At 33.5% G+C, this 20,696-nt stretch overlaps 3 protein-coding genes across 3 annotated transcripts in view; 2 read left to right on the top strand and 1 right to left on the bottom strand.

The window, feature by feature from the left end:
• Positions 1 to 630, top strand: LOC106136505 (uncharacterized). The gene is made up of 2 exons (XM_013337074.2): positions 1 to 172; positions 407 to 630. Exons 1-2 carry the CDS (start codon positions 1 to 3, stop codon positions 628 to 630), a joined length of 396 nt encoding a protein of 131 aa, XP_013192528.1.
• A 2,066-nt stretch (positions 631 to 2,696) lies between these two features.
• LOC106136504 (uncharacterized) lies at positions 2,697 to 3,565 on the top strand. Its single transcript, XM_013337072.2, has 2 exons — positions 2,697 to 2,928; positions 3,387 to 3,565. The coding sequence occupies exons 1-2, from the start codon at positions 2,697 to 2,699 to the stop codon at positions 3,563 to 3,565; spliced, it is 411 nt and encodes a 136-aa protein (XP_013192526.2).
• A 1,315-nt stretch (positions 3,566 to 4,880) lies between these two features.
• Positions 4,881 to 20,696, bottom strand: part of LOC106136527 (voltage-dependent calcium channel type D subunit alpha-1) — a 66,691-nt gene continuing 50,875 nt past the window's right edge. Inside the window, exons 35-48 of the mRNA XM_060951530.1 lie at positions 18,890 to 19,074; positions 18,396 to 18,493; positions 18,201 to 18,289; positions 17,771 to 17,911; positions 17,041 to 17,206; positions 15,806 to 15,974; positions 15,005 to 15,119; positions 14,552 to 14,633; positions 13,953 to 14,051; positions 11,023 to 11,063; positions 9,566 to 9,642; positions 7,804 to 7,910; positions 7,215 to 7,281; positions 4,881 to 6,550 (exon numbers count right to left, since the gene is read on the bottom strand). Coding sequence (XP_060807513.1) covers positions 6,479 to 6,550; positions 7,215 to 7,281; positions 7,804 to 7,910; positions 9,566 to 9,642; positions 11,023 to 11,063; positions 13,953 to 14,051; positions 14,552 to 14,633; positions 15,005 to 15,119; positions 15,806 to 15,974; positions 17,041 to 17,206; positions 17,771 to 17,911; positions 18,201 to 18,289; positions 18,396 to 18,493; positions 18,890 to 19,074 — 1,508 coding nt within the window. The 3' untranslated portion in view covers positions 4,881 to 6,478. The remainder of the gene's footprint in view (positions 6,551 to 7,214; positions 7,282 to 7,803; positions 7,911 to 9,565; positions 9,643 to 11,022; positions 11,064 to 13,952; positions 14,052 to 14,551; positions 14,634 to 15,004; positions 15,120 to 15,805; positions 15,975 to 17,040; positions 17,207 to 17,770; positions 17,912 to 18,200; positions 18,290 to 18,395; positions 18,494 to 18,889; positions 19,075 to 20,696) is intronic.

Here is a 20,696-nt window from a genome sequence, read left to right as displayed (position 1 = left end):
ATGCCAGCACCAGTAAGCCAGAGGGTTGATATCAAAGATTGCCGGAAAGTATTCCCGCCTCATCCCTGCGATTCGAAGCCGCCGTGCGACCCCGAGAAAGATCCCGAGGGAGAATGCCTCAAACCCTATTTGTGTTTTGAGAAAATCAAAAATCCGGAAGTCAACGAAGCTAGTGAGAATTATTTGAAATCTTAATTTTATAGTCATTGTTGGTCACTGTGTGGTCATGGTCAAAACTTAAGGTTCAGATTCTAGTGGGAATATTGTATAAAATCTAACGCATTCTATGATCATGGTCGTGCTAGTGGTCTCAATTTTTCTTTAAGTTGCTTTTTTGACTTTTGGCCTTTCCAAAAAAAAAACTGTTGATAATTATTTAATGTACTACGTTACTATAAAATTTCAGCTCGGTGCAAATCGGGAAGTTTCCTGTCGGTCATGAAATGCGCCAAAATCGAGCCACCCCACCCCTGCGACGACCCCCCACCCAAATGTACTGAGAAATGTAAATACAGAAAGTATGAATGTAATGAACCGCAGCTGTGCGTTCAGAAGATTAAGAATCCTGAACTCCATGGGCCAGAATGTATGGAACCTGTTTGTAAAGAAAACGCACCTAAGAAAGAATAGCACTATTTGTGAAGATTTGAGTAATGTGCTTTTATAGTCCGGATTGTGGTAATCAGAATAAGACTGTCATCATCACGAAACTGCCCCGATTTTGACGGCCAGAGAGTGATCAGCTATTAAGAAGATAAACGTCTCTAAGAAGCAACTGTATCCGGTGTCAATACTGAAGATTTGTAACAAATTTATAAATATTTTAGATTGAGTGTATTTTATGTTAAAAATGGTCAACAAAATCAACTCTGAACTACACTAGCTCCAAAAGTTGCACCTACTTAAGTTATATATACATACGTACATAAAATCACACCTTTTTCAGTACAGGGTAGTCAGAGACCACATCTATCCACTTGCCACGATCCCTGCATACATGTATCGTTTCGCCCACATTCATAACTCTCTTCATGCAAGCTCGGCGGCTTCGGGTACTCTTGACCTGATCTTTTGCGTCGTCGTCTTAATTTTATCAAGCGGGGCGTCTTAATTTTATCAAGGTATATTCAAGGCCTTCCCACTTCTACCTCTCCCTCCACACTCTCCTTGTTCTTTGCTTAGTCAACCTGCTTTCATTCATCCTCTCCACATGACCTAACCATCTTAACATACCCTTTTCTATTCCTGTTACTATATCTTCTATCACTGATCTCTGTTTTAATACACCTTCGATAAAGATTTTGAGTTCAACTCTAAAGTTTGTATTACAAGGCATTAAGTGCAAATGCTATAAACGCAGTACTTATTGTTTTGCCGAGTGAACATGAGATTAGAAATTGCATTAAATTTGAATATATTTGTGCAACTGACTATTAAACTGATGAATAAAAGCAAAATGATGGAGAATTATAAAAATGATCGTAGTAGGTGCTGTGTCAATTAAACATACGGTTTTAATATTTAGAGTTTTTTTTAAGATTATGTAATAGATTTTATACTAGAGGCCGCCCGCGACTTCGTCCGCGTGGAATCAATCCCGCGGGAACTCCGGGATAAAAAGTAGCCAATAACATTATTCTAGGTCTTCAGTTACCTACATACCAAATTTCATCGTAATTGGTTCAGAAGTTTTTGCGTGAAAGAGTAACAAACGTCCATACTGGCATCCTGACATACAAACTTTCGCATTTATAATATTAGTAGGAAAGTGGGGTTAAGATGCACTTTTGCCTTCAAAATTACAATATTATAGCACCATCTCAAAGGGGCATGGGTGCTATTCGAAACTTATTTGTTAAATTCTAACATTTAATTAATTATACCAATTTTTTTTTGTTTTTATAAAAAGGCTTTATAATCCCAATGAGTTTTGTTACTAATTTCTAGAATAGCACCCTTGGTAACGTAACTGATTCGATATAAAATTTTGTTGTCTGTAAAATTTGCTAAAGAATTTTCTATTTATTAATGAAAAATATAATAATGATTCAACTATTTTCATTTTAAATGCTTCCTATTTCTAACTGAAATCGAGATAATGATTTGTTTTTGATACAATTAAGTTAAAAAGAAACGTATAATTCAGCGTAGGTACGTCACATCAAATATGTTAGTTTTCATGACTTCCATGAAAATTTAATTAGGTAGTAAGAATGTGTAGATTTTTTCATGGATGACTAGAATTTGCTGTCTCGGTCACTATTTGAATCTCAATTCTATCATAAAGCCAAATAACTGAACGTGGCCCATCAGTATTTTCAAGACTGTTGGCTCTGTCTACCCCGCAAGGGATATAGACGTGATTATATGTATGTATGTATATATGATCTATGACTTATAGTAAGGTTTCATCTGAGTCATTATAAAACCTAACGGTTATAAATAACGAGATGAGTAATCGATACGAGTAAGGACACGTAATCGTTCAGAAATACTGGCAGACTTTAAAAAGATATAAAAAAAAACTTAAAAAAAACATAGAAATCTTTCAATACCCTCACTACAGATGACATTAAATACATTGTGATAGAAAATAATTTTCAAAACATGACTTGAGAACCCACAAAATGTGGTACACAAAAGATCGTTGACACTCCAAATCCTGGAACCACAATAACCTGGATCCGGTTAAAATTATGAACATAAAACAATGTGAGTTCGATCCCATACCAGAGCCGCCTCCCCCTACACCTTGTCAGCTGCAGAAGTGTCTAGAGAAAGGTCTAGAGTACCAGCCCCCACCAGCTCCAGAACCGCAGACGCCGGCCGACTGCTGTGCCATTTGCAGGGAGAAGATAAAGAATCTGCCAGTGGAAATAAGGAAACCGGAATTGCCTGTTGTTTGTGTGGTAGAAAGGCAGCCGACTGGTTAGTTTATAATGGAAACTTAACTAGTGGGCGTTAATTAATTTTCATAAAAGTATATAAGTAAGTCATGAGTTCATAAATTTCAAGTGCCGTGCGGTTCCCGGCGCCAATAGAAAAAAGAATAGTACCACTCTATCTTTTGTCCATGGATGTCGTAAAAGGCGATTAGGCTTATTAAACTTGGGATTGTTCTTTTAGGCGATGGGCTAGCAACCTGTCACTATTTGAATCTCAATTCTATCATTAAGCCGAATAGCTGAATGCTAACATAATGCTGAATTTAACGTAAACTTTCCTTGAAAACTGAGTGTTAAGTAAATATTTTTCTAATTTTTCACTGAAAATTTAAATGATTTGCGTTAAGCCGATAAATCTTACTTATATGAATATTACGAGTACAATAGTCTTAAAAGTAATGGTGTAATGTTTACACTAATTTTTTACAATTCACATTACAGGATCAACCATTTGTGATCAAATTGAAGAACAGACTGCATCACATCCCGACTATTTCTGGCCCAACTGCCCTCCCCCTCCCCACCCCCCTGATCCGCCCCAACAAGATCCTTGTGAAGAACAACGCAAACGCCTTTGCAAAGAAGAGTATGATAGGAGAATGAAAAGATATTTAGAATAGAGTGGATAAAATGGAAGAAGATAAAAAGGCAAAAATAGAGACTTTAATCGAGAAATTCATCAACGATCTCCAAGAAGAGTACCAACAGGAAACAACAAAAAGAGAAGGCAGTATCAGAATGATAACAGTTTCAGCAATATCTCCAACAGATAATACTGACATAGAAAAGAAAATATCCAACTTGGAACAAATTATAAAAAGACTCCAAAGTGAAATTCGAGATATGTCTGTGAAAGCCCAAAGTTCTGAACAAAGTCGATTGAATTTGAAAGAATTAAAACGTAATAATGATGATCATGATGACGATGATGTATGCACCAGTGTTGATGATTGCGCGCCCAGGGATGTGAACGCAGCATCTCCCGTTTCGTCGGTAAACGACTTGACATTGCAAGAAGCATCTAAAAAATTTGGCGAAGCGGTTTCCGATTTGATGAGTATAACTAAAAAGATTGAATCATGCGCACCGGATATGTCTAAAGTTAGAGATACTATTAATAGTTTGCTTGGTGAGGAGAAGACAGAGAAATTCGTTCACAAAGATGGATTGGAGGCACTAATAGAAGAACTGAAGGGAGATATTGCTGATAGAATGGAAGATCTTAATGAAAAAAAAGATTACACGTGTGATGACGATGATTTGTGATGAAATGCAATAAATACAAAAAAAAATCATCAGTTGATTATTTACCATGGTTTCGTGTGGTCTCCGGCACCAATAAAAAAAGAATTGAACCACACTTTCTCTTTCCCGTGGATGTAGTAAAAGGTGACTAGGCTTATAAGCTTGGGATTCTTCTTTTAGGCGATGGGCTAGCAACCTGTCACTAGTTGAAACTCAATTCTATAAAGCCAAGAAGCTAAAAATGACCTTTCAGTCTTTTCAAGACTGTTTGTTGGCTCTGTCTAAAAGAAGAATCCCAAGCTCATAAACCCATGTCTCAGTCGCCGTTCACGACATCCTTGGGAAAGGGATGGAGTAATCCTATTTTTTTTCTATTGGTGCCGGGAACCTCACGTCACCAAGAGCGTAAAGAAATTACTTGTTAGAAAAACAAATAAAATTTCAAGAGTTAAAATCTCTCTCAACAATTTATTCACGATAACAAATATGTTTCATACAAAATACAACATTAAAATAATAAATAATTATAATTAATTTACATTTAGGTAATACCAAAAGCAAGCAACTTTTTGACTAGAGTTTACTCAAAAAATTAAAAAAGAAATCACTAGATATATATTAATTATAATTTCGTTACTTTTAAAAGGAGTCATACCTAAATATTTTTGATTACAACAGAAAACTTATAGTGAATAAAGAATTATTTAATTTTAATAACGAATAAATAAATAAAATCTTAACGACTGTTTTTAAAAAATATATTATTAAATACTCTTTACAATTAACATACAAAATACAATGTGTAGATTATAAAATACACATACAATTTAAGGCATTAAATAATTTGGCACACTTTTAATCATTCGGCGTTACATACTTCCAATAAATATTAAGGCACATTGCCACTGTGTACAAATATAGGTACATACTTTGAATATATTTAATATTTCTTATACAAAAATACATATAAAAAAGTGCTTGCTTAAAACTGGACTTTTGTACAATGAGTTATTATATAACTTAAATTATTTATTTATTACTTTTGAACAAAATCAATGCTCCTGATATTGAACAAGTTTATAATTGAATTTTAGTAACCACATTTTTTTCTGCGTGTTTGTTTGAATTAACATGCATACATACATATACGTCACGTCACGCCTATATCCCCCGCGGAGTAGACAGAGCCAACAGTCTTGATAAGACTGATAGGCCACGTTCAGCTGTTATGCTAAATGATTGAATTTATACACATAAAAATAACAAGGATTGCTTAAAATAAATATACAAGACATTTAAAATCATTTTGATCAGAGTAGGTTAATATCGGAAAAGTGGGATAAAAAATTGAACAATCCATTTTAACTTCGTAGATCTATATAATAATAATAATGACGAAGGAAAGCATTTTCGTATTTTCACGCATTTTTTATTTATAAACAAGCCATCAAGGAAACCGATAAATACATTTAATAAATATCTATTTATAATAAAATTGATTTACATTTCCATACTTAAATTGAATCGTAAACAAAAAAACATACCTAAATAAAAATAGCTTCTCCATTTGAATCCGTAACGATTTTGGGCCAAGGCAGTTTTAACTATTTCAGTCAAATGTTAATATTTATTACAACATTTTCTTCTCTATATTGATCCAAAATTCATCTCTCCTCTCATGGGTCCACTGGAAGAGATTTCTATTGAAATAAGTAGCACCTTTTTACTACAATTACTGTATTAAATGCACCTGTAGGTATATAATTTTATGTACATAAACAAATCTATACTAATATTATAAAGCTGAAGAGTTTGTTTTTTTGAACGCGCTAATCTCCGGAACTACTTGTTCGAATTGAAAAATTATTTTTGTGTTGAATAGACCATTTATCGAGGAAGGCTTCAGGCTATATAACATCACGCTGCAACAAGGAGCGAAGAAACAATGGAGAATGTGAAAAAAATCGGGGAAAATTATTCTCGAGAGTTTCAATAATGCCCAAAATAACAATTCCACGCGGACGAAATCGCGGGTACAGCTAGTAATAAATAAAATATTATTGAACATACCAAGATTTTAATGATTTTCAAATATAAACGAAAACGCTTTCCCAGTCCAAATAACGTTTAAAAACAAACCGAAGCGAAATAACTATGTACAAAATATTCATCAAAAATCCATGACAAACCCTTCTCGGCCGGATATCTGGCCCTTGAAGGGTGAAACCTGTACGGTATCAACCGTTTTTAGGTACAAAAATCGCATCCAAAAATGTTAAGCAGCTATATTATTTCCCTCTCGGCGGTGGATGGATGGGTGGCTGGTGAAACGGATGATATTGTCTTGCGAACAAACTCTCCTGTAACAATCCAATTAAGTAATTTATTGTGTCAAATCGAAACTAATATTATAAAGCTGAAGAGTTTGTTTGAACGCGCTAATCTCAGGAACTACTGGTTTGAATTGAAAAATTATTTTTGCGTCGAATATACCATTTATCGAGGAAGGCTTTAGGCTATATAACATCACGCTGCAACTATAAGGAGCGAAGAAATAATGGAAAATGTAAAAAAAACGTGGTAGGTTATTCGTCCTTGAAGGCTTCAATGATGCCCAAAATAACTATTCCACGCTGACGAAGTCGCTGGCACAGCTAGTGAAAAATATGCCTTGTGGTTCCCGGCACATATATAAAGAAAGAACAGGACCACTCCATCAGTTTCCCATCAATGTCGTAAAATGCGACTATGGCTTATAAAATTATTAGTATTTTTTTAGGCGATGGGCTAGCCACCTGCCACTACATATTTTAATCTCAATTCTATCATTACGCCAAGCAGCTGAAAGCGGCCAATCTGTCTTTCAAAACTCCTGGCTCTGTGTTCCCCGCAAGGGATACAGACGTGATTATATGTATAATGAATAAGAATTACCTAACAATTTTTATAAAAAAAATATCCTAATAAACTATTTATTTTTTTTAGTCTTTTTTACAATAAAAATTACTTTTTAATAATACTTACCACTTTATTCGCTGTGTTTTCAGCATCGTTAATTTTTCTTTCTTGTAAAATTATTTGATTAGCAGCGCTGTGAACATTATAAAAATATTTCAGTTGAAGAACAAATATTAAGTGCAGTGCCGTGTGGTTCCCGGCACCAATAGAAAAAAGAATAGGACCAGGTATAGGCTTATATACTTGGGATTCCTCTTTTAGACAATGGGCTAGCAACCTGTCACTATTTTGACATCTGATTCTATCATTAAGCCAAACAGCTGAACGTGGCCTATCAACCTTTGGATGACTATTGGCTCTGTCTACTCCGGGATATTGACGTGATAATATGTTATGTTAGCAAATATTAAAAATACTATTATAGGTACATTGATGTTGTCCAATATTTCCCGTTTTTTTTCACATTTTTCATTATTTCTTTGCTCTTTATAGTTGCAGCGTGATGTTATATAGCCTAAAGCCTTTCTCGACAAATGGTCTATTCAAAGCAAAAATAATTTTTCAATTCGAACCCGTAGTTTCTGAGATTAGCGCGTTCAAACAAACAAACTCTTCAGCTTTATAATATTAGTATAGATACGGAGATGACCCTCACGTGTCCATCTCCTCCTGGGTGAGGTCGAGCGCCTCCTGCATCTCCCTGGAGGTACTCTGCACGAACTCCTTGTCGCAATATTTACCCAAACCCTGCTCCGTCAGTACCTGGGTAAATATATATAGATATGTATCTAATAAATTAAGGACGTCCTGGTAAAGGGTCAGGTCAAAAGTACCCGAAACCGCCGAGCTTGCATGAAGAGAGTTACGAATGTGGATGAAGCGAAGGAAATATGCAGAGATCGTGGCAAGTGGAAAGAGGTAGCCTCTGCCTACCCCTCCGGGAAAGAGGCGTGTTTTTATGTATGTATGTATCTAATACTAGTAGTTCCTGAGATTAGCGCGTTCAAACAAACAAACTCTTCAGCTTTCTAATATTAGTATAGATAAATAAATATGTATATGCCGTGTGGTCCCCGGCACCAATTGAAAAAAGAATATGACCACTCCAACAGCTCTTTCCCGTGGATGTCGTTAAAAGACGACTAAGGGATAGGCTTATTTATATCAAATCAAATCAAATCAAATCGTTTATTTTGTGAACATAGGTTATCACAGGTTGACATTTTATTGTGAAAATGTACACTATGTCCCGCCATTGGGCATACAAAATTAATATTTAAAATTAAATAATAAAAATTACATTGCCTCATATCAATTAACAAAAACAAAAAAATGTTCATGCATTTCTAATTTTCTTTTTTTTTTTTTTTTACGTCATTGTTAGTCAGATAGGTAGTAAATTATTCAAAATGTATATTAAATTAAATTAAATGAAATGTGCTTTGTTATAAATAATTAATTTACAATAATATACTTAATATATAAGGAATTCAGTTACTGAGTAGTATGCTTTTTCTATTAGCAAATTAAGTAACTTTTCCTTAAATGTTTTGACATGTTCAATATTTCTTATATCATTAGGCAGAGAGTTGTACAATTTAGGCGCCATCGCAAATACACTTTTATTCAAAAAAACATATATTTTTTTGAATAAAAGTGGGATATATATACATATATTTGGGATTCCTCTTTTAGGCGATGGGCTAGCAACCTGTCACCGTTTGATTCTCAGTGACCTTTCAGTCATTCCGAGTCTGTTGGCTCTGACTACCCCGCAAGGGATATAGACGTAACTTTATAAAATATAATAGATTTATTTTCAAAATTGGATACAAGGTATCACTTAGGTATTGACGTCACACACATCACTTAAATCTAATTGTCTAATTTTGGTTTCAACATAATGTAAAAGTTTAGTTTACTTTTATAATCATCAGAAATCGGAATAGGTAGATTGATTTTATGTACTTGCACCATGAATTACCATAGAAAGCATAACATGGATAAGCCTCTTTTCCGGGATTCCATTTCAGTAGGTACTTACACTTACAGTAAACTACATTGTCCGCGGGTAACATAGGACTACAATTTACGTGAACGAAGTCGGGGGAAAACAGCTACCACTAATATATTCTTCATCCTACTTGTAAAAATTCCGGAAAAATCTTAAATATTTACAAATCCCGCTGTCCCGGAGGCATGTCCATATTAATATATACGTTTCAGTTCATTGACCCCAATTCAATCTACCTATTCCAATCTCTGATAATCATAGATGGCGTTATCCCATATTGAAACGCGATATGGTTTTGATCTGGTTCAAACATATAAAGTAATGTGAAATTTGAATAAATTTCTTCGTTCCGGAAGTCTGAGTTGTTGTTCTTGTCTAATTAATATTAAAAAAAAACTCTTACTCGTGTAATAAGATTCTCCGCTGGATTCTCCACACAATAAGGCACTGTGTTGTTCAGCATTGGTCTCCTGTCACGATCTGAAAAAAAAAATACATGTACTTAAGTATATTTAGCGGGTATGTATTTATTATTAGTAATATTAATTATGTTAGTAAATTATTATAGGTATTATTGCTAATAACACAGCGACATGCCGCTTTTTTTAATTAATTATCTTATTCCTTTATAGTTTGCCGGTTGACTGGAAGAGATCCCTTCATGGGTTAAGTCCGCCGTTGCTGGCGATTTATACCTTTCATAACTATGTACTATTTGATGTAACTGTGTAAATTTCTGTGCAATAAAAACAAACAAAAACATCTATTTTTGATAATATTTATTAATCATAATAAATAAGTAGACATATTAAAATAACGCAAGCAGTCCAAATTTAGAGAAATTATTACAGACTTAGAAAAAAAGATTTAAGAAATACTTAACTACAAGACTCATTTGCAAGAGGAAAGATAAAAAAGGTTCTCAAATAAAGGTTTACTTTTAACTATATCCAATGAATCCATGTGTTTAAGTAGATACATATAGGTATTTTAAAAAGTGCAAGACACAAGTGTTTTGAGATAAAAATATTAATGTACTTAGATACAAAACCATGCTGACATGCATTTCTTTCATGTTATTAAATAAAGCCGGAGCAATGACAGCGCTAAAATGTCTTAAAGTCAACTAGCTGTGCCCGCGACTTCGTCCGCGCGGAATAGTTATTTTGGGCATCATTGAAGCCCTCAAGGATGTTTTTATTCACATTTTCCACTATTTCTTCGCTCCTAATAGTTGCAGAGTGATGTTATATAGCCTTAAGCGTTCCTCGACACAAAAATAATTTTTCAAATCGAACCAGTAGGTAAGTAGTTCCTGATATTAGCGCGTTCAAACAAACAAACTCTTCAGCTTTATAATATTAGTAGATACATAGGTATAATATAATTAAATTTGATATTTCGTTACTCTACTGTATTTTTTATTTAGAAAAGTGATAAATTTATCAATTAACGCAGTAGCAAAGGAAGTATGCAGGGATCGTGGCAAGTGGAAAGAGGTAGTCTCTGCCTACCCCTCCGGGAAAGAGGCGTGAGTTTATGTATGTATGTATGTATTAACGCAGTAGGTATAGCAAGAACTGTACAACTGATACCGAAATTTGATAAACAGAAGATGTTAGTCAATTATGTTTTTCTATTTAATTTGTAATGCCTTGTATTTTGTAATGCCTATCCGTAACTAAATCTACTTACTTACCTTTAAATTATTACAAACTAGTGTAAATTAAAAAAATATTAAATATGTAAGTATTACAAAGTAATCAAAAAAAAATTATAAATGAATTAAAAATTACATTCATTAATTAGAAATTATTTTAAAAAAATGCACACAATCACAACACACTAAAACCGACTTACTGTTGTTTCTCATACTCTGGATTAAATCGTGGGAGGTTTTTCTGCAAACGTCAACATTTTTGTATGTCGCTATTAGTGGAGTGCTTGGGGAGTTTGACCTCGGACTCCAATTACTGTCCATGTATTAATGTGAGACCTTCTGCATTATGTTTTATACATAAATTACTAAAAAGTTTACCAATTTTTTTTCGTTGCTTTTTTGTTTTTCTTAATTTAACACTAATTTCAAGAAATTGTCAATTTTTTCCATTTTAAATCAAAATATTTTTATAAAATATTCATAATTTAAGTAAAATACATTTTAAAAACATTACAATATAAAAAATATTATTTCTTTGCAAAGTATTTGTTTAAAAACGAAAGATCTGTGCGTTTCAGTAGGTAATTCATCACCATACATTTCTTTGTATAATATTTTTTAATTTTATTAATGATTTTAGAAAGGAAATTACTAACTATGTGAAATTATGTTTTATCTTTCAATTATTAAGAGTATTTTTAGGAACTTTTTGTTGAAACATACATTTTTCTGTATTGCAGAATTCTAATTAACCATGGAAGATTCAACTCACAATGAAAATGATGATACAATCGTTTGTATTATTTGTGATAAATTGGGTTCTGGTTCAGGTTGTAGCACAGATTTAGGAGATCTAATAAAAATTACCAGAGGAGTCGCAACTTTGAGAGCTGCTTCAAATGAGCGACAAGATGGATTAATTAGATTTTTAGAATCTCAGTTTGTATAAAAAATATATTGAGATTCAAAAAAACTAGGCAAAAGAAGATTCTGCACAGTCTCCACCTAAAAAGAAACTGCGAAGTATTATCTCCATAAATTTCGACTGGGAAAAAAATTGTTTAATTTAATTTACAGTCAACGAATGTTACTGTAGTTTCTGAAGATATTGATGTACTAGTTCTATTAACTGCACTAACTCCAAACGACCGTGAAATTTATTTTCAAAAGCCACCTCGAGGAAATGTTGTACAGAATTTTTTTTCATCAAAAAGCTTAGAAAATACATTACCGAAATGTAAAGAGCATATTCTTTTCGTACACGCTTTCACTGGTTGCGATACAACGTCTGCTTTTTTCAATAGAGGCAAAAACAAGTTCGCTAAAAATTTCGAAAAATGCAAGAGTTTACATGGGGCTGCTGAAGTATTTAAAAATGTTGATGCAGATCCTGACAGAATTTTTGAAGCTGGCGTTGCATGTATTTTGGAATTATACAGTGCTCCCAAAAAAGTCCAAGATTTGAATATATTGAGGTTTAATTCTTTTCTAAAGGGTACAGCCAAAAAAACCAGTGTTCAATTGGCATCTCTTCCACCTACGTCTGATGCAGCGTTTGAACATTTGAAAAGAGTATATTTACAAGTGCAGATATGGTTAGGTAATAATATTTCTGTTGAAAATTGGGGTTGGAGGTACGTTTCTGATAAACTTGAACCAATACCTACTGATGAAACAATCGCCAGCTCCAGATAATTTACTTAAAATGTTATTTTGTAATTGTAAAAAAGGATGTGGTAATGCTTGCGGATGTCGAAAAAGTGGTTTATACTGCACTTCAGCGTGTTCACAGTGCAATGGTGATAGTTGTTTTAATGCATCTCCTGTCTTAAAAATAAGTGAAGTAGAAGAAAGTGACGAAAACGGAATAATTGAAGTTAATTCATTTTTAAGCATGTATGAGAGGCGAACTAAATAAATATTTTTTATAAACTTTTTTTTTTTACAATTATTGTTTCATACTATTACTCTTTAATATTATATAATAGAAATGTATTTATAACACGATTTTTACACTACATTACTTAGTTGAGCTCGTAATGTATTATATTATATGCCTTAATTTATTTATTTTATTATTAAATAAAAAGCAACGATTTTTAATTGGTAAACATTTTAATATACCTTATCAACAATACAATCCAACAGGTTTCATAATAATTCGTTGACAGTAATTGGATTCCGAGCTTTTTCAATTCTAGATGCTTAAGGCACTCCACTATATACAAAATGCTTTAGACATAGCAGCTAAAATTATTTTTTGCTATACCAAACTCATAGACTCTTGAAAGTATGCACAGCGCCATCTGTTTTCTAATTTTAGTACTATTTACTTTGAAACGAAGCACATCGTTCTTGGGTTACATAACATAGAAATTATATAAAATATGAAACTGTATTACTTGGTTCTATAGCTTTGTACTAGATGGCGGTGTATTTCTCTTCAATCTACCTAAAAAGTCTTTGAATTTGTGGAAAACCACAATGTCTACACTTCATTTTAATGTGCCATGATCATGATCAAATAAGCACGACACATAGTTTAGAAATAAAAGACAATATGAAAAGCATATACGTAGCTATACCAAAAATTATACATTTTGTAATCGTAAGTATTGTAAGAATATTAAAAGTGGCCACTCTGAATCAGTTTCAATTTAAAATAATTTATTATTTCCCATTAAATATTTACGATTTTAAGGAATTCATTATCGATTTAAAAATTCTTCTTTAAGGTGATGGGATAGTAACCTGTCATTATTAAAATCTCAATTCTATCATTAACGCAAATAGCTAAACGCGGCCTAACAGTTTTTTAAAGACTGTTGGCTTTGCCTAACCCGCAAGGAATATAGACGGTATATGTAATTTATGTATGTTTAAAAAATTTAATTACAATTTAATGTAAATGTTATTAATATAGCATAGGTAACTATTTTAAAATAGTCATTTGCATTATACCAAAATAACCATTTATCTCATTTAAAAATTAAGTCTAGTTACGTTCTTCCTGGGGAGGGCCTTGTTCTACCGATTCATTTCTATTACCTAAGTAATAAAGAAAAATAAAATATATTTGCACAACGTTCAGAGCGGCCATTTCGTGTGTAAAACAAGATGGCGGACTCACTCGATCGCCTTGAATATCCTTTCGGAGTCTTTCTCGTGTAAAAGCGGTTGCATTGCGATCTCCTCGTCGCCGTCACTTTGGTTTCCTTCCTCGTATCTCCTAAATAAATAAATTTAGAACCAATCACATGATATTGTTGGTAAAAACTTAAGTTTCAAGAGTTAATAATGAGTAAATAGTAAAATAACGAAAGCATGAAAAGAATGATAAAATTGTATGATGCGAAAGAAGTATAAAGAAATCGTATCCTTGTGGAAGTGTGGCGTCATATAATTTTTTATATAATCAAAGACCGTTTAAATGGTTTCCATAAAGGACAGCAAAAATAAACAAATGTATTTATAGAAATTTAAAAAATCTTTTTCACAGCATTAATTTATGTTTTAAGCAATTTATTTTTAGAGGGTACTGGCAAATTTCTTTGGCTAACCATCTTACGAATATTTTAGTTTATGAATAATAATCGATGTTTTATTTTGAGTTCTTCGATCGTACTTAGGTATGTGTAAATCTAAAATTACTTAATGCTTATCTGCTGTAAATCGCACAAATATGTATTCAAAAATGTATGACATAAATACCACTTAGAAGCTACTTACACATCTTCCTCCGGGATTTTTCCATCCATTCCCAGTTCCCTTCTCATCATGGAGCTGAGTGTCTGCTTATCTTCGGGTTTTTCTAAAGAATATATTATGAAGTTATATATAGATATCTAAATATTAACTTTACTATATGTATACTCATATCTCAAGTAATCTAATCAATATTTTTATTATTATTATTTATTCTATGGTGCCGTGTGGTTTCCAGCACCAATAGAAAAAAGAATAGGACCATCTCTTTCCTACGGATAACGTAAAAGGCGACTAAGGGATAGGCTTATAAACTTGGGATTCTTTAGGCGACGGGCTAGCAACCTTTATATGAATCTCAATTCTATCAGTTAGCCAAACAGCTGAACTTGGCCTATCAGTATTTTCAATACTGTTGGCTCTCTGTACCCCGCAAGGGATATAGACGTGATTATATGTATTAAAGGTAAAAATTACCAGGAATTTTCAATTTAACAGTAGGTGGTATATTTTTCTTGTCCTTTCCATAGAAACTCTCCCGGCCATGTTTCTTGATTGAAGTCCACACGGCTCCAAATAACGTATGGTTACGCTGTAACAATCAAATCATAAAGATAAATTAATAAGTTAAATAAAGAGTTTGATCCGAGCTGGTTTAAGGTGCCTGTTACTAATAGGATTAAGTTAGTCATTGTGTAGTTTCATTTCTGATATTTTGATATACCTATGTACAATAGAATGTTTTTATTTTTCCACTATAATCTACTTCTAAATCGCTTAAATTTTGGCAGAATGGTCGTTCAGTCTTGATAAGCAAGCTTATAATTTATTGCCATTCGTCCTTCAAGGCCGCTTACCTCACACAAAAGTGTACCGATGCGAGTTTTATTTGATGTTATTAATTATAATATCTTTCAGTCTTATTTGATCGGTCCATCTGGTGAGAAATACCGCGTAATCTAGTCCTTTTCAACCAGCTCTATTCTAGAGTCTTATAAATATAATGTATTCTCTCGTCCACATTCTATTCTAAATTTAATTGATATTGTGAAGTTGACGTTGTTGAAGAAAATGCTGCAGTGCAGTTTGTTACCGCTTCTTCTGCACTGACGCCTTGGAAGCGGCAGTAAACTTAGTTTTAAGTAATTTATTTGACGTCAACCAATGTTGTAACCATACGTTTTGACAATTATTAAGCGATATGAAGTATCCTATAATAATGAATAAAAATTTTGAATTTGAATTTTGAATAAAAAAAAGACAATCAATTTTACTCACCCTATGCATCGGCTCAACAGTCTCAGCTACTACTTCCTCCAAATTCCCTGATATGGCTCTCTTCAGTTCAGGGCCAGCTTCATGTAAGGTCCGAAGACCAGCTTGTAATGTCTTGATCTGATTGGTCTGCTGCGACTCTGCAGCCGCTTGTTCTTTACGTTTCCTGAACCTGCAGTAGCGAGCCAAAAAACAAAACACCTTACCATTACAGTTCAAAATTTCCAAAGAATGTATGCACTCAAAATACGTGATAGGAAAAACCAACAAGTGCAACAATTGATGTTTACGGGTTTGCTTTTTCTGACAAACATGTCTTCTCAGTGGATTTACAATCAATTGTTCAAAGTAGAGAAACAGATTTTAATTTTAGTTACGATATTAAGCCAATTGATTAAGGACATGCAGGTACATTTGACAACCACAATGATCTCACCACGCTTAGAACACATAATGAAAAAAATTACTGTGCTGCTTGAAACAAGTGATTGTAACAATCAGAAAGTTGTTCACGGAGAAAACATGCTTCGCGAGATCAAAAATAGTAATTTCATGCTAGAATAAAATCATGATTAAAACGGGCTGGTGGAGTAGAATATACAACCTTTAAAATGCGAGAAAGCTGGAAAAAAATCTGTGTCTCATGCAATACCTATGCACAGTAAGATAAAAAAAATATTCAAAATAGTATAAAAATAGGTAGCTTAATTTGTATTGATCATCGATGACGATTGCATAACTCCAATTCTTTGCAAAGGAAATGGTAAATGATGCAAAACGAAAAAGTCTGGGGAAAACTGAAAAATTGGAAAATATAAATCAAGCAGCATCCTCGGAAGACAAACTGGTATCAGGACCAAGGATGAGAAAGCATAAAATACAGCGTAGTAAATCTTCGAGTTGCTTATAATTTGGATAACGACTTACGCATGGTTCCTATAAAAACAGAAAATATGTTAATTTCGATTGTTGTTCGGAATAAAAAGTCGTCTAGGTAAATAAGAGATTTAAGTAAATTACTTAGATATTATCAAAGATAACGTGTTTGTGTAAAATGTTATGTTGTAAAATATATATAAAGTACATGTATAGGTATAATAAGGCTCTCATAGTCCAGATTTTTTTTTTTAATTATTTAATGAAATAAATTTATTCTATAATATTAACATATACTTTGTGATATTCTTTGACTAGATCTACCAGAGAAAACTACTTAAAAAAATGTATTATCATCTAACCTTCTAAAGTAATCCTGAATGAGGAATGTAGCGTAGAACTTGCCGACAGTGATTTCGTTGGGATCTCCTGGAGGGGGAACCACCTGATCCAGAAGTTTGTGCGACGTTCGCTTCCAGACCTTTTTGATGATTGCCCTCAATTCTGTGTTACACTCGTCAATTACACCTATAATTATAATTTAAGATCAATATTTCACATAAAAAGAGTGACAGTAACAGACAAAACTTCTGAGCGTTGCTGTAATTTTTTAACTACTGGGCGTAAGAACGGAAAATAAACTAAATTTTTAATTTCACGTTGGTTTAATTTCTTATACCGACAAAGCTGTATCCGAAGCTTTACAGAACCTAGGTCCTAGAAGTAAAGAACTGTATTTCAAACAAGTTTAAGGCAATAAATTATTTAACTCGATTGACGAATATGGATGAAAGATAATGTATTGTGGCAACACTAATACCACGCACCAACTGTCAATCATCGCAAAGAATTGACGTGCTCAGCTAATAGCAGCGAAGAATCTTAATCGCGCAAACAAAGATTTCACGGATTGGAGCATATATACAACCTCCGACACAACATCTGTCGCACGGTTCCCCAGGCACACCTAGCCTGGCGGAAGATCTAACCCTTTGGTGGGGGTCGAACCGAATCATCGCCCCCGCTATATCATCTTCCTATTCCTACAGAAATGTGTTATTTGTGTATAAATATAAAACATTAATTTAGTACCTGATGTTTTGATGTCTAATTGTGTTCTCACCACTGCGAACAGAGTCGCGTTGAAATTTACAGTACCATCAGAATTGAGAGGCATGTTCATCGACACGAGACGTTTACATGCTGTCCTATGAGGGCATAGCTTGCCGAAACCTAAGAAATCATAGTAACACTAAATTAACAATTACAAGAACACAAACAATATCATTTTTAATAATACTTTATATCTTGTACCTAAAAGCACATAATTTTACAATAAATAATAAATAAAGGTAATTGGTACTTGAATGGATGGAATAATTTGATACAAATCTATCAGAGTCTACAATATTGCAACAAATATGTTCATTTAAATGTATTATAAGTTTCTTATTGCAATGTGATAACGCTGACATTAGCTCTATAATAAATTTCAAAAAACGAGTGCATATTTTCAAATTACCTAATGGCGGACTTATTTTCCGTAGTAAATTAACCACATCCAAATGTTTTATTCTTCCTTTTGCGTCCGGATCATACTCACTCCATAACCTAAAACAAAAATTTTCATGTGAGTATGATGATTTTAGATCTTTTCATAGATAGCGCACATTGTAACTATTAAAATACATATTATATCTCTAATACACTTGCTTACCTGACAAATTCGTCCAAATGATGCGGACCCAATATAGACCAGTCTCTCGTCAAATAGTCGAAATTATCCATAATGACTGCTACAAACAAGTTGATAATCTGAAAGAGTAAAACATGCAGTAACTTGTACTAAATCAATCGATTAATGAACAATCTTAATGCGAAATCTCAATAATTTTTTGATAACATGTAGGGTATAAAAACATAAAAGGAAACTTAATCTTGAACTTACGGTAAAACCGAAAGGTTTGGGAATATTTATCAGTTAAATAACAACGTGTATTCCAATGGATCACTTCTGAATTCCAAAATATTAATGAAATTTCAAATATAAAAAATTTACTTCTGATATCTATATAAGTATTTATTATAAAATATAGTATCTTTGAGTTAGTATCTCGTAACACAAGTCTCGAACTAACTTCGAGGCTAACTCAATGCGTGTAATTTGTCCCCTATATATTTATATTTATACTATATTTATCTATTTCTTACCAAAAATGTGCAAAGCAGAGAGAATGATATGAAATAAGGGAATGCCAGCCAGTTTCCACAGTTCTCATCGTTTGATTCACCCCCTAGGTTCTCCTGCAGATCTGACTTGATACACTTCGGAGGGTCGTTAGGTCTTTCACTGGTGTCTGTTGATAACGCCATCATAATGTCTTGCCACGCTTCACCTAGAATGGTTTTACGATATTTTTAACTTATCTCGACGATATTTCAAAAATTATAATCCGAATGCCTAAATGTCTTTTACAGAATTGAGTTAAAATAACACATGATAAGCTCTCAGCTGTTAAAAATTATAAAAAACTAGCTTTCCGCCCGCGGCTTCGCCCACGTGTAATTCGGTTATATATAGCGTTTTTTAATGATCTCGACAGGGCTTTTTCTTCCACAGGCTGAAATCTTGTTACAACTGGAATTAAATATAGCCTGTGTTACTCAGGGATGATGTAGCTTTCTAATGGTGAATGTTTGAAATCGATTCAGTAGTTTCGGAGTTTATCGATTACATGTGTAAACAAACAAACATATAAAAAAATAGATTGTTCCTCTTTATAATATTAGTAGAAAGTTGTCATACAAAGTCTTTTTTTTTAAGGATGGGAAATCATCAAATGACCTCTCCCGCTCTGGGTGGAACGGAAGGGAGTGTCAGACTTTTACTGACTAAAACCCACCTCGTTCCTTCAGTTGCCCTTTGCGTTGCCCGTTTCCCCCCCTTGGGGGTTGACATTTCAAAAATCCCTTCTTAGTGCTCACTTATGTTACTAAAGGAACCTCTGTTCAAAATCTCAGACTCCTATACCGAGCGGTTTCGGCTGTGCGTTAATAAATCAGTCACCCAATCGCACCCCCCAAATCACGATTGGAGGTTAGTTTGAAAAAACTTATAATGTCAAACATATTTACTTGCCTATGTACGTGTTCATGCCAAGTTTCAAGTTTATAAACCCAAGGAATAAGATTTTTCATAGAAACGTTTTTACCCCTTTTCCCCCCCTTGGGGGTTGAATTTCCAAAAATCCTTTCTTAGTGCTCCCCTATATATCCCAAGGAACCTACATTCCAAATTTCAGCTGTCTACGACCAGTAGTTTCGACTGTGCGTTGTCTGTCAGTCAGTCACTCAGTAACGGAAGAGTTTTATATATATAGATTCCAAGGAAGTATGACATAAGTTGAAATGTTAAAATTGATCACTATTTTACCCAAACCTCAAGATGCAATTGAGAAAATCATAATAAAAAAAGGACAAAATTGAGTAGTATTTAACAATAAAGCAGTTACAGCTAACCAAGTCATTAATTCTTAACTTAATCGTAATCAAATGCAAATTTTTTTCACATCTGCTGTGTGGCTCCCGGCACCAATACAAAAAAGAATACCACTCAATCTCATTCCCATGGATGTCGTAAAAAGCGACTAATGGATAGGCTTACAAACTTGGGATTCTTTTTTTAGGCGATGGGCTAGCAACCTGTCACTATTTGAATCTCAATTCTATCATTAAGCAAAATAACTGAACGTGGCCCATCAGTCTTTTCAAGACTGTTGGCTCTGTCTATCCCACAAGGGATATAGACGTGACCATATGTATTTATGTATGTATGATTAAAAAAGGACAGAATTGAGTAACATCCTACTACTATTATAAAGGCGAAAGTTTGTATGGATGTTTGTTACTCTTTCACTCAAAAACTACCGAACCGATTATCATGAAATTTGGTATGTAGGTAGCTGAAGACCCAGAATAACACATAGGCTACTTTTTATCCCAGAGTTCCCGCGGGATT

Source organism: Amyelois transitella, chromosome 25, assembly GCF_032362555.1.
Source record: "Amyelois transitella isolate CPQ chromosome 25, ilAmyTran1.1, whole genome shotgun sequence".
In the NCBI taxonomy this organism is placed as follows: Eukaryota; Metazoa; Arthropoda; class Insecta; order Lepidoptera; family Pyralidae; genus Amyelois; species Amyelois transitella.
The sequence above is the reverse complement of the archived record's forward strand: the minus strand, read 5'-3'. Positions and strand labels throughout refer to the sequence as shown.